The sequence below is a fragment of the Lepidochelys kempii genome, chromosome 28, assembly GCF_965140265.1.
Source record: "Lepidochelys kempii isolate rLepKem1 chromosome 28, rLepKem1.hap2, whole genome shotgun sequence".
Classification (NCBI taxonomy): Eukaryota; Metazoa; Chordata; order Testudines; family Cheloniidae; genus Lepidochelys; species Lepidochelys kempii.
In genome coordinates, this window is record NC_133283.1 from 373,734 (window position 1) to 387,367 (window position 13,634).

The 13,634-nt window shown below is 63.8% G+C and overlaps 1 protein-coding gene across 6 annotated transcripts; it reads right to left on the reverse strand.

Annotated features, from left to right (window-relative positions):
• Positions 1 to 473: 473 nt before the first annotated feature.
• On the reverse strand, positions 474 to 13,030 carry CTDNEP1 (CTD nuclear envelope phosphatase 1). Of its 6 annotated transcripts, none has more exons than XM_073326520.1 (8): positions 12,644 to 13,025; positions 6,658 to 6,724; positions 6,095 to 6,213; positions 5,666 to 5,737; positions 3,000 to 3,116; positions 2,396 to 2,507; positions 1,592 to 1,676; positions 757 to 903 (listed from the first exon to the last, which is right to left on the reverse strand). In XM_073326520.1, the coding sequence occupies exons 1-8, from the start codon at positions 12,743 to 12,745 to the stop codon at positions 843 to 845; spliced, it is 735 nt and encodes a 244-aa protein (XP_073182621.1). In that variant the 5' UTR covers positions 12,746 to 13,025; the 3' UTR covers positions 757 to 842. The 6 variants fall into 6 exon arrangements, with proteins under 6 accessions (XP_073182620.1, XP_073182619.1, XP_073182625.1 ...); XM_073326522.1 differs by having other exon boundaries at positions 815 to 903; positions 3,013 to 3,116; positions 12,644 to 13,028; XM_073326519.1 differs by lacking the exon at positions 1,592 to 1,676 and having other exon boundaries at positions 474 to 903; positions 3,013 to 3,116; positions 12,653 to 13,030.
• Between the last annotated feature and the right edge of the window lie 604 nt (positions 13,031 to 13,634).

The following is a 13,634-nucleotide window of genomic DNA, read 5'->3' on the forward strand; positions in this document are numbered from 1 at the left end:
CTCCCCCCCCCGGCTGCAGCTTCCCCAGCACCGCCCCTCCAAGAGCCAGGGAGAGAACCCAGGAGTCCAGGCTCCCAGCCCCCCTGCTCTAACCCACCAGCCCCCACTCCCCCCCCCCCACCCTGAGGCAGGGCCCGCATCCTTCCCTCTCCCTGCACAAGACTCCAGCTGTTGAACATCTGGAACGGGCTGGGGGGGGCAGTGAACCCCCCCCAGTAAGAACTCTCTGAACACAGCACCGGTTCTGGCCTTGCTTAGCGGCTATAATTTGTCTCCTGGGTTTTCCTTCCCCCCCCCCCCCCCCCCCCCCCCAGTCTGAGAAACCAGCGAAGGGTCGTCCCTTGGGTCCGGATCTGAGACCCAAGCCCCCCCCCGCATATATCAAGCGGCTCCAGGTTGCTTACCTCCTGTTCGGGGGGGGGGGGGGGGGCACGAAGGAGAAGGAAGAACGGAACGAAAAAGGAAACGAAAAGAAAAAAAAACGAGGTCTTTGTACAAGGCCGAGGGGGCGGGGGGGGTCTTGTAAAACCAGCCCCCAGCCTGATGAGACACGTCCATCCGCGCGCCACAGAGTTTCACACCCCCTTTCTTTGTCCAGCTGCCAGGTAAGCTCCGCCCGCCCAGTCAGTCCCCAGGAGGTGGGGGGGGAGTCGTTTGTCGGTGGGGAATGGGGGGGGCGGGGTTCGGTGTTTTATAAACACCCCTCGCCCCCGCCTCTGCTCTTCTCCAGAGTCCACAAAGCCGGGGGCGGAGTCCATGTCGCGGGGGAGGGGAGAAGTGGTGGCAGCGGTGGGATACAGCGGAGGTCAGGGGCCCACGCCCGAAGAAAGGAGGTGCTGACGTCACCAGAGGCGGTGCTGATGGAGGTTCCGGCTCAGCACCGACCGCACGTCTGCTGTGAACCTGAGGAGGGGAAAGGAAGCATTAGAAGAGAACCCAGGAGTCCTGAATCCCAGCCCTCCTGCTCTAATTAACCAGCCCCCTTTGACCTAGTCACCCCTAGGGACTAGGCACAGAGCACAGGGACCGTGTCGAGTGTCAAAGGATCCCCTCGCTGGATCTCGGCCTAATAATTCACCTGTGGAACTCCTTGCCACAGGATGTTGTGAAGGCCAAAACCCTAATGGGGCTGGAAAAAAACGTTCCTGGAGGGTCGGGCTACGAATGGGTCGTAACCCAGGCAGGCGGAGACGCCACCCCAGGAAGGAGGGCGCCCGGCAGGGATTCGGGGCTCAGCCCGACACCGGAGCATCCTGCTCATCCAGCCTGGGCTCTGCAGCGCAGGTCGGGGGGCTACTGGATACGGGTCAGCCTGCGACCGCTTGGATCTCAGGCCTTTGGCATGGTCACCGATGGCACCCAACGCAGAGCAGTGCAGGCTGTTAAGCAGAGCCAGGGCGGGGACCCAGGCGTCCTGGCTCCCAGCACCCCCCCTCTGCTCTAACCCCTAGCTCCCGCTACCCTCCCAGAGCCAGGGAGAGAACCCAGGAGTTCTGGCTCCCAGTCCCCCCTGCTCTAACCCACCAGCCCCCACCCCCCTCGTGGCGGTGGGGCGAGAACCCAGGCGTCCTGGCCCCCCGGCGGCGGGTACCTCAAGGCATCCAGCATGGGCAGCAGGTTGAGCAGGGCGGTGTCGCTGGGGTCGCTGAACCACGACTTGATGGGGATGGCGTTGTCTAGGAGACAGGGACAGACGGACACCTCTTAAAGGGGCGGTGCCGGCCAACTGCAGAAGGGGAGGTGTACGTTCCCCCCCGCGCCCCCCCAGAGTCCAGGTCAGTACCACACACCCACATGCAGCCCCCCCACCCCCTCCCCGGGTCCCAGCACAACCCCGGAGGGGGCTCTGTGGATCATGGTCCATTTGGGGGGGAGCCACTTCCCCTCAGTCAGGACATGGGACGGGGGTGGGGAGGAGAGACCCTCCCGCAATCGGGAGAGGGGCAACACCCCTCTTGGAGAGGCGTGGGTGGGGGGCTGCTGGGTTAGAGCAGGGAGGGCTGGGAGCCAGGACGCCTGGGTTCTCTCCCGGCCGCAGGCAGCGAGTGGGGGTTAGTGGTTCCCGCGGGGGCCAGGAGGCAGGACTCCTGGGTTGTCTCGCGGCCCCGGGCGGGGGAGGAGTGGGGGCCGGGAGGCAGGACTCCTGGGTTCTCTCCCGGCCCCAGGCGGGGGGGAGTGGGGGCCGGGAGCCAGGACTCCTGGGTTGTCTCCTGGTCCTGGGCAGGGAGTGGGGGGCTGGTTATTAGCGCGGGGGGTGGAAGCCAGGACTCCTGGGTTGTCTCCTGGTCCTGGGCAGGGAGTGGGGGGCTGGTTATTAGCGCGGGGGGTGGAAGCCAGGACTCCTGGGTTCTCTCCCGGCCCCGGGGGCGGGGGGGGGGGGGGGTCTGGCTCGTACCTGGATGGCTCCGGTAGGCACCCGGCGAGTTGTCCAGGATGACGACACTCGACAGGTCGCTGTGCACCACCGCCAGGTCCTTAATGTAGCTGCCCAGCTCCAAAGTGCAGTGCTGGAGGGGGGCAGGCAAGGGGGGGGGTGAGTAGCTGCAAAGCCCTGGGGTGCCCCCCAATGCCCTACACGCCTCCCACCCTGTAGCCAGGCCCCTGGGGCCGTGCTCAGAGAGGGGGAGCACCCCACCCAGCCGGTGAGCCCCCAGCATTTGGGGGGGGAGGGAACGCAGGGGCACCCCAGCTGCCACCCAGCATGCAATTGGCTGCTCTGCCCCCCCACACTGAAGCCCCGCCCCCTTCTCTTGAGCTCCTGGTCCATCACCCACCAGCTCTTCTGTCCAAAGCCCCGCCCCCAGCCCCCTCTAAGCTCCGCCCCCAGCCCACCTCTCTCCCAGCCCCTCCACCCTGACCCCCCTCAGCTCCCCAACCCTGCTTTCTCTAAGCCCCTCCCCGACTCTGCTCTCCAAAGCCCCGCCCCCCACTGCCCCCAAGCCTCTCCCCTCCTTCCCCATCCTACTCCCCCCCTGCCCCACGCCCCGCCCCCCACTCACCTGCCGGTAATACCTTCTCTTGAGGATACTCCTGTTGTTGTCCAGCTTGTCCGCCACCGCGGAGCCGTAGATCTCCATGCTGGCCGTGAACACCACCAACTCGTACCACTGGCTCACCTGGGCGTGGGGGGGAAGGGAGGGAGAGGAAATCAGGGCGGGACGGAGACCTCCGCCTCCTGCCGGGGGGGGGACTGCCAGCTAGTGACCCCCATGGGCCCCCGAGAGAGCAGAGCGAATGGCAGTGTCCTTGAGCACGCATGTATGGTCATGGAGGTCCAGTTCTAGGGAGGGCAGTGGGGTCTAGTGGTTAGAGCCGGGGGGGGCTGGGAGCCTGGACTCCTGGGTTCTCTCCCCGGCTCTGGGAAGGCAGTGGGATCTGATGGTTGGGGGGGGTGGGGCTGGGAGCCAGGACTCCTGGGTTTCATCCTTTGGCTCTGCCACCGGCCTGCTTGGGCAAGTCCCTTCCCCTCTGTGCCTCAGTTTCCTCTCCCACGCTTGGTCTAGACGGATCTCTTCGGGGAAGGACCCCTCTACCTCCGCACGCGTCCCCCCGCCCAACACCCAGCGACAGCGAGGTGTCCTTTGAAAAGCCATAATCTGCTGACTATCACCGTCCCGTTAAACCATGCGCATCAACGCAGCCTAAGGAGCGATGAGATTTTACTGCAGGTCTGTTACTGAAACACACTGCGAGTCCGGGAAACCCCCTGTCAGGAGAGGACTGACCCACAGCTGTTGGACAGGTATTAGCTACGGCAGAGCCTCAAGAGTTACGAATCCCTCGGGAAGGACGGTCGTTTGTAACTCTGAAACCTTCGTACCGCTGGACAAAGCATTTCAAAAGCTTACAGCTGAACGGTGACTTAATACAGCTTGGAAACTTCATGATGTATTTGCCTTTTTTTTCCCCCCCTCGCCTCTGCTGCTGGCCGATTGCCTACTTCCGGTTCCAAACGAGGTGTGCGGTTAATGGGCAGTTTGTCACTGGGGGGTTCGTCGCTCTCTGCTAAGACCTGCAATGGCTGGGGAGGTGAGAAAAGCTGTTTCCTTGAAATCTTCCTGAGCCTTGGTGATGTTTCGGGTTTCGAATGCGTGTTTAACTTTGTAACCAACGCCCACCTTTTATGCCTTTATTGCTGAAAAACAATCGACCTCTCTCCAGCTAATAAACCTGTGTGGCTGTTTTCTCTTCCACGGAAGTGACATTTCAATGGCCAGACCAAAGGTCCATCGAGCCCAGTATCCCGTCATCCGACAGCGGCCAATGCCGGGTGCCCCAGAGGGAAGGAACAGAACAGGGAATCATCAAGTGATCCATCCCCTGGCCCCCATTCCCAGCTTCTGGCAGAGACCAGGGACCCCGTCCCTGCCCATCCTGGCGAATAGCCACTGATGGACCTGTCCTCCAGGAATGTATCTAGTTCTTTTTTTTAAACCCTCTTCTCGTCTTGGCCTTCACAACACCCAGTGGCGAGCAGTTCCACAGGTTGACAGTGCATTGTGCGAAGAAATACTTCCTTTTGTTCGTTTTCAACCTGCTGCCTGTTTATTTCATTGGGTGACCCCTAGTACTTGTGTTATGAGGAATAAATAACACTTCCTTATTTACTTTCTCCGCACCCGTCATCATTTGATAGACCTCTCTCATATCCCTCCTTAGCCGTCTCTTTTCCAAGCTGAGAAGTCCCAGTCTTATTAACCTCTCCTCACACCCTAATCATTTTTGTTGCCCTTTTCTGAACCTTTTCCAATCCCGATAGATCTTTTTGGAAGTGGGGCGGCCGCATCTGCAGGCAGTATTCAAGATGTGAGCGTCCCATGATTTATAGAGAGACAATATGACGAACAACGTAATGAGGTGGACAGTACAAGAGGCATCTCTCTGGGGTGCAAGGCAGGGGCTGGAGAATTGACTGCCCTGGGGGCAGGGGGCCTGTCCGCCTGGCTCCAATCACAACGAACTCCCTCTCTGTCAGAGTGACTTGAGCACAAGGGCACTTTTGCTGCAGAGGGGAAACTGAGGCAGAGTGCGTTTGAAAACGTAGAAGCTGCCCTAATGCATCAAACTAACGGTCCGTCTAGACCTGTATCCTGTTGCTGACAGCGACCCTGTCCCAGAGCTTCAGGGGGAGCGTAGAGACCAGGGCAACTGGAGCGATTCTCTCCTGGCTTCGTTTCTATCCCTTCGCTATCGGCTCCTAAATTCACGGTCACTGCACGCTGAGTGGAAGTTCACAGAGAACTATCCACTATTAACAGAGCCAAAAGTTTGGCTGGAACCCAGGACTCCTGGGCTCTCTCCCTGTCTCTGGGAGGGGAATGGTGTCTGGTGGGTTATAGCAGGAGGGGCTGGGAGCCAGGATGCCTGGGTTCTCTCCCTGGATCTGGGGTTGAGTGGGTTACAGCAGCGGGGTCTGGGAGTCAGGAATTCTGGGGTCTCTCCCCGGTTCTGTAGTCAAGTGGGTTGGGCAGGGGAGTCAGCGGCAGAGCCGGGAACCTAGTCGGGCCTCTACAGCCGGCTGTTGTGCCAGCCAAATTTCATTGTGGGGGTTGTGGAGAATAGCGTGGTGGGTGGGGAAGAGGGGGGGCATGATCCGCGCTGACGTGGGTCTGAAAACAGGACCCCACCCCGGAAGAAAGCAGAACACGGCGGGGGGGCCACTTACCACTTCTAGGAAAAAATCCACGTGCGGCCTCTTATGTACAAAAAAGCGGACGGGATGTTTGTCTATCACAACCTGGAGACCGGAGAGGAGACAGGTAAAGCAGGGTCCCCCATTCCCCATCGCTCCCCTGAGCCTGCAGCCGGCGCCCCCTAGAGGGGAAAGGCCCTAGATAGCTTTGACTTGTGGCATATAGTCCCCACAGAAAGGCAGTTCCCATTGTGTCTGGAGTGAAGGATGTGGCCGAGGCGGGGGCATGGGTGTAGGACCTACATAAATTTACCTGGGCGTTGCACGCGTGCAGGAGGACAGAACCCCCCCCACACCAACACAGAGGCAATCTCCCCCTGATCTCCCCCCTCTCACACACCCCCAGATCTCCCCCGTCCCGCCAGCCAGAGTTCACTCCTCGGCGCCTGGCCACCGGCTCACCTTGAGGATGAAGTCGGGAGGGGTCCCGGGCCGCACCGTGGGTCGCATCACCCCATCGTGGTGCGAGTGGATCAACGTCTCGTCCAGGTCGAGCACCAGGACCTTCCGCTTCACCTGGTCTGGGTGGGGAGAGGGAGCTGTCAGATGTGGCCTGCAAAACCCTCCCCCCCCCAATCAACATCAGCCCTGAGAAACAGGCATCCAGTCCCTCTCACCACACCCCCCACCGCATGCTGCCCCATGGCAGGGACCCCGTTGGACCAATCTGCTGTAAGGTTTAGATGCAGCCCCACCCCTTTGCCACTCCTGGGGAGACACCCCCTCTTAACCCAGAAAATCTGGGGAGGCCCTCCTGCTCCCCAGCTCTGGGAGGGGAGCGGGGTCTGGTGGGTTAGAGAAGGGGGAGCTAGAAGCCAAGACGCCTGGGTTCTCTCCCCAGCTCTGGCAAGGGAGTGGGGTCTGGTGGGTTAGAGAAGGGGGGGCTGGGACCTCGGATGCCTGGGTTCTCTCCCCAGCTCTGGGAAGGCAGTGGGGGCTGGGAGCTGAGGGGCGGGGACACTTACTAAGCCGGTTCCGTGCAGCCGGGGAGAGAGGGAGCACATCATAGCGCACCGTCTGGTACTGGATCACCTGCCGCGAGGAGAGCGGGACGGGCTGTCATAGCCGGGAGGAGAGCCCGGCTGCTAACCCCCCTGCCCCCAGATCATCCCAGTCCCCCGCCACACACGGGCATGCCTCTGTAACAACCCATGTCCGGGGGCCTCCCACAAGCTCCATGTGTTGACACCCCCTTCTACTTGAGGGACTCCCCCCTTGTCCCTCCAACCTCCCCCCATTTCTCCCCACTCCTCCATTCATTCCACATGCTCTGTGCCCCCCCCATCCCCATCTGGTGGGTCAGAGCTGCGGGGCTGGGAGCCAGGATGCCTGCGTTCTCTCCCCAGCTCTGGGAGGGGAGTGGTGTCTGGTGGGTTAGAGCAGGGGTGGCTAGGAGCCAGGACTCCTGGGTTCTCTCCCCAGCTCTGGGAGGGGAGGGGTGTCTGGAGGGTTAGAGCAGGGGTGGCTAGGAGCCAGGACTCCTGGGTTCTCTCCCCAGCTCTGGGAGGGGAGTGGGTTCCATCTCAGGTGTTTAGAGCAGGTCAGGAGCATAGACACAACAGGGGAATTAACAAGACAGGAATGAATCTGGATGGAACCCAGGAGTCCGGACTCATGCTGGTAAAAAACATGGCTCCCCTTTTTGACAGAGGGGGGAACAGAACCCAGGAGTCCGGGTTCCTGGCCCACCCTGCTCTAACCCACCAGACCCCCCCTCCCTCTGTCGTGCCTTTTGGGCCCCCGTCCGCCCTGCCCTATGACATGTCACAGCACCTGCCTGCACTGGAGAAGCCTGGATTAGATCTGCCATGGGCTCACCCCTGCTCCCTTCACACCTCCCAGTCTCTATTTTAACCACCCACCTGCTTCCCCAACTCAAACTGCGCCCCGGTCACAGCCCCCGGCACCTGTCGTCCCTTGGCAAGGGCACGGATCCCGCGCCCCACGGGTCATGCGCCGCTTGGCCAGTGGCTGGCGCTGGCCCCGGGGGCAGCAGGACGTGACTCCAGGGCCAGCTGCGAGGGCCTCCTCCCAGAATTAGCTTTCCCAGCTGGTTCACCCCGGCTGATCCGATCCACGGGCTGCCTGGCATTGGATCTGGCGAGGCCTGAGACCACGGGGAGAGGCGGCAGCTCAGGAACCCTCGGAGCAGGGGAAACAGGTGGGGTCCAAAGGACCCCAGCCCCCCCGCCCCGCTGAGCGGGGAAAGCGCAATCCCAGCCCGCAGAGAACAGCTTACACGGCCCCCGTCTCAGTCCGGCCACAGGGCAGTTGGAAATCACAGGGCCCGGGGGCCAGCCAGCGGCTGCTTCCGACCCACCCCCCTGCAGGAGCAGCAGTGGAGATTTGGTTATGGGCTGGCCAGGGAACGGGGCTCCCATCCGGCCCCGGGGCAAGGACTGGCTAGCTCAGGGGCCTTTACCCTCTAGGTAAAGATAGGGGTCCCCTCCATCGCACGCAGCCCAGTGGGGTCCCCCGATCGATCGGCATCCGTGCAGTGCCCCGGCACAACGGGAGAGTCCACGCTGTGTGATCCGGCACAAGGTACCGCATCCGCGCGGGCGCTAGGATTCCCAGGATGCTCTGCACCAAGGCGCTTGACCAGCCCAGTGCATTGTGGGAGAGCTCAGCTGTCCTAGGTGTGCCAGGGGAATCATGGGAAGATGCTGGAGGGCTGGCGGCGGGGTTAGCAGCTCGGGGGAGCACAGCAATCGGGCTCTCACCCCGCTCCCAGCCAAGCCAGCCCCAGGAGTGACAGGGCCCCCCCAGGTTAAAATCAGGACTAAGACCAGCCCCCAGTCAGCAGCCAGGCCCGGGCACACAGCACGGGCCCCGGCCTGCCCATCACCTGCCCAGAGGAGGCATCTGGGGTTGGCACCGGGCAGTGTTTTAAGCATATTAACCCTCCCACTAGCAGATGTTCCAAGACAGAAGACAAACGCAGAGCAAGCGTTAGGTATGCCTCCCTGGGACGGAGCCTGGACGCCGGGGTCCCAACTCCCCGTCCCGGGGATGGAGCCCGGACGCCTGGGTCCCCTTACCTCACTCCACCCCCCATGGCACCAGGACCCCATCCCATCACACACACCCCAGACGGTGCCAGGATGCCTGGGTCCCAGCAGCCCAAAGCTGGAAACACAGAGCCACCCAGTGGCCCGTGGCAAAGGCCAGAGGGACACGGGAGTTTAGCCCCGAGGTCTATGGGGCAGTGACTTTGACAGGCTGCGTGGGCCGTGTCAGAGCCAGTACCCCCTGGAGGAGAAAGCCCCCCCACCCCATTCCCCACCCCCAGGAAAAGCTCAGGGTCCCATTGAGCCGGGCGCTGCACCCGCAGTCGGCAGAGGAACACAGACACACTCTCACCTCCGTAACGCTGCGGACAGCACGCAAGCAACGCGGCACAACTAGGCTAAGAGACAGCATGGCCGAGGGGGGGCAGGACGCCTGGGTTCTGTCCTCAGCACGCTGGGTGACCTGGGGCATGTCCCCCTTCTGTGCCTCAGTTTCCCCATCTCTAACAATCCCGCCCACCTTTGGAAAGCGTCTTGAAATCTACGGCCGAAACACACTATATTCCGCTGTCCCAAAATCCACAACAAACTGACCGGAGCCCATCACCCTGGTATCTGAGGGCCTCCCAATCTAAGGTAGGTCGCCTATTTTACAGGCTCACTCTCTCGGCCTCGGTTTCCCCAAAGGCTTAAACTTCAGCCTCGTTGGTCCTAGGCCAAAACACTAACCACTGAGCCACCCTTCCACATACACCCCACCAATACCTGGAGTTGTGGATCTCTGGGTCAGGTTTCTACCCAGGCCCGTGTCTCAGATGGGGGGGTGGGAGCTCCAGACTTCGGGCACCAGACACCAGCGTAAAGTGGGACTGAAGCCGCGGCCCTGCTGGAATTAAGTTCCTGGTCCGCGTCAACGTCACCCTGGCACTGGAGTTAAGGGGCGCCATCTGCCTAAAGGCTCCCCCCAAACTGAGATTGGGGTCACCCCACCATTGCACCAAATGCTGCACAGCTTTAAAAAAAAACAAAACAATTTCCACCACCATGGACTGAGATCAGGGCCCTAGTTCACCCTGATCAAGATCGGGGGGCTCCTCCGGTATTCCAGGTGCCACACAGAGCTCCCCCTGCCCGAGATCGGGGGTCCCCCACCATACCAGATGCCGCACAGAGCTTCCCCCACCCGAAATGGGGGCCCCCCACCAGTCCCTGCCCAAGGAATTTCCAGTCTGACAAGTTTCAAGATGGGGAAACTGAGGCATGGCAAAGCCATTTTCCCAAGATCACAGAGGGAGGCAAATGAGCTGGATCCAGACACCCCGGAGTCCAGATCCTCCTTTCAAAGGTTTCTTTCCCGGATTATAAGGGGATGCTCTGATCCCCCCGGGATCTTCCACCTGGGGCTTCGAAGGCGAGGGTGAACGTGACTCGACACAGAGAGCAGCCGAATGCCCAGAGTAAATGTCTTGCCCCTTTAAACCTGGCAGAATTTGACAGAGATGGGGGGAGGGGGTTGGTAAACTTCATTTCCATGCATTTAACTACATGGATAGAGGGGCTAGTGGTTAGAGCAGGGGGGTCTGGGAGCCAGGACTCCTGGGTTCTCCCTCCAGCCCTGGGAGGGGAGCGAGGGCTAATGGATTAGAGCAGGATTCTAGTCCTGATGGCCTGCCAAGTCCATGCGGCCTCAAGTCCCTTCCCGCTCTGTGACTCGGTTTCCCCGTCTGACAAAGTGGGATGATCCTGATCTACCTCCCAGGGGGTTGCGAGATGAGGCTTTCACTGCACTCTGAGGCAGGGAAGTTACACATACATTTCACGGTCAGTTTCCTTCCCCCTGAGCCCAGAAGCGAGGGGCTTGGGGGTCAACACACCAAAAAGCCACCGGCGGGTTTCCTACCGGCTTTATGGGCTTTTGGATCTTTGCGCCAATCAAAGACCCGGATGTCACCTGCCTGTGAACTCGCCAGGCCCCCTTGATGGGCTCCAAGCAGCCGCTGGCAGGGAGGGGAGGATTAAACGCCACTTTCCAGAATAGATGTGGAGCAGCAAATAACATTGGGGCAGCAAGTAACTTAGCACCCCCCTCGCCCCCCCGGACACACACACACACTCCCAAGCAGCCAAAGACACTCAGAGCCAGCATAATGACGCCCCAGTCCTTTGTGCCCCAGCTGCTCTCCCCATCCCAGTTCCAGGGGTTCAGCATCCTACCCCACAGCCCCAACCCCCTCAGATACCTCCCCCACTTAAATGCCTTCAAGTCTCCATGGGCCCCGAACCCCAGGCACCCCCCAAGACTGCTCCAGGGGGCCAGTCGCCCCCAGAACCCTCTTGTCTATCTCCCCTCCTACCTCCACCGGGATGCCAGCCCCCCAGATCCCCCTGTACCTTCGCTACCTCTTAAATACCCTTTGCCCCTGCCCTTGGGTGCTTTTTTACCTCCCCCGAGTCCCTGTTCCATTGCCCCAGATGACCCCCCAGATACCCCCATGCCAGCTCCCCAGCTGTCCCGCAATCCCCCCCAGCGTCTCCCTGGACCCCCCCCCCAGTCAGCCTCCCAATTGTCTTCCCAGATCCTCCCCAGCCCCTCACACACACCATCCCCCCAAGTCACCCCCAATTGCCCCTTACCACTCTACCAAAGCTCCCCCCCACCGGACCCCCAATTGTCCCCCCAGACAACCCAACCACGGTCTTCCCGGCTCTCCCTGCATCCCAGCCCCCCCGCGAACCTCCCGCAATCAGCCCCAGGTGCCCTCCTAATCCCCCCAGATCACGCTAGCCAGCCCCCTAGTTACCTTCCCAGTCTCCCTGGATAGCCCCAACAGGCCCCAAGATCCCCCAACGCCAGCTCTCCAGTTCCTCCCTCCAGCTCCCCTCAACCCAGTTCCCCAGGTGCCCCCCGGGGCCGGGTCCCGCTCCCCAGTTGTCCCCCAGGTCTCCGCACCCCACCCCCACCCCACCATGCCTCGCTCCCTAGTTGCCCCCTGGATTCCCCCCTGCAGCCCCACTCCCCAGTTCCCCCTGGGTCGTCGTCCCCCAGGCCCCGCTCAGCGGGTCCAACCCCAGCCCCGCTACCCTGTCGGCCCCCCAGGCCCCGCTTCCCGGTTGCCCCCCAGGTCCCCTCCTCCAGTCATGCTCCCCCCCCTCACGTCCCGCTCCCCAGATTCCCCCCCAGCCAAGTCCAACCCCAGGCCCCATCCCTGTCCCCCCCCCCAGCCCTGCCCCCCACCCCAGGTCCCGTTACTCTGCTGCCCCCCAGGCCCCGGTACAACCCCCCCAGCCTCGCTCCCGAGTTGCCCCCCAGGCCGCCAAGTCCAACCCCAACCCTGCTACCCTGTTGCCCCCCCAGGCCTCCCCCCAGCCTCACTCCCGAGTTGCCCCCCGGATCCCCCCCAGCTCTGCCCCCCACCCCAGGTCCCGCTACTCCGCTGCCCCCCAGGCCCCGGTACAACCCCCCAAGCCTCGCTCCCGAGTTGCCCCCCGGCCCAGGTCCCGTTGCTCCGCGGCCCCCCCGGGCCCCCCCCGGCCCAGGTCCCGTTGCTCCGCGGCCCCCCCGGCCCAGGTCCCGTCGCTCCGCGGCCCCCCCCCCGGGTCCCCCCCCCGGCCCAGGTCCCGTTGCTCCGCGGCCCCCCCCCCGGGTCCCCCCCCGGCCCAGGTCCCGTTGCTCCGCGGCCCCCCCGGGCCCCCCCCGGGCCCCCCCCGGCCCAGGTCCCGTTGCTCCGCGGCCCCCCCCGGGGCCCCCCCCCGGCCCAGGTCCCGTTGCTCCGCGGCCCCCCCGGGTCCCCCCCCGGCCCAGGTCCCGTTGCTCCGCGGCCCCCCCCCGGGTCCCCCCCCGGCCCAGGTCCCGTTGCTCCGCGGCCCCCCCCCCGGGTCCCCCCCCGGCCCAGGTCCCGTCGCTCCGCGGCCCCCCCGGCCCCCCCCGGCCGGCACTCACGGTGCGGACCTGGCGCCGCAGCAGGTAGAGGAGGAAGCTCCAGAGCTTGGTGGCGAAGGCCACGAAGGTCCGCAGGCCGAGCAGACACTGAGTCCGCATCATCCCGGCCCCGGCCCCGGCCCCGCCGCCCCCCGCCCGGCCCAGCTCCGCCAGCTTCGCGCCCGGGCCGGGCCACGGGGCCGCGAGCCGGCGGCGGCGGGGCGAGGGGGGAGGGGCAGAGCGCGGGGAGAGGAGGCGGGGGGGGTCGCGGCGGGGGGGGGGGGTCGGTCTCGCGCCTGGCTCCCGTCGGGCTCAGCGGCCGCCGCTGTCGGGCCCCCCCGCCCCCTTGAGTCGGTCCGCCGGCGGCGGATTCGTTTCCGGTCGAACCACTTCCGGGTGAGGGGTCGCGCGCGAGGACAGAAGCGGGAGGTTGGGGGCCGCGCGCGCGCGCCCCCGCGCGCGCCAAATAAGGCCCGGCCCGCGCGGAAAGAGGAGGGCGGGGTCTCGAGCGGAAGCGGCGCGCGCATGCGCCACACTGGGCGGCGCGAGGGGGGCGAGACGAGTGGGAGGTGGCAGGGGAAAGGGGGCGGGGCTGAAAGGGAGACCAACGGCTGGGGCCCTCCGGCCGGGGCCCTCCGGCCGGGAGGACACAGGGGGCGGGGCCGGAGGGAAGGGGGCGGGGCCAGCGAGAGCGGTTGGGAACTGGCGCAAAAAAGGGGCAGGGCTTGGAGGGGGTGGACAAGTGGGTGGGGCCAGGGGGCAGGACCATCAGAAAGGGGCGTAGCCCGTGGGGGGGTCAGAGAAAGGGGGCGCGGCCAGAGACGGCGGTTGGGAATGGCAAAAAGGGGCGGGGCATAAGGGGGCAAGTGGGTGTGGCCATCAGAAAGAGGCGGGGTCACAGGGAGGCAAGGGGGAGGGGGGCCACGGCATGGGCCAAGAGACAGTGGGTGGAGCCATCAGAAAGGGGCGTGGTCAAGGAAGGCGGTGGGCGGGGCCAGAGACAGGAGTTGGG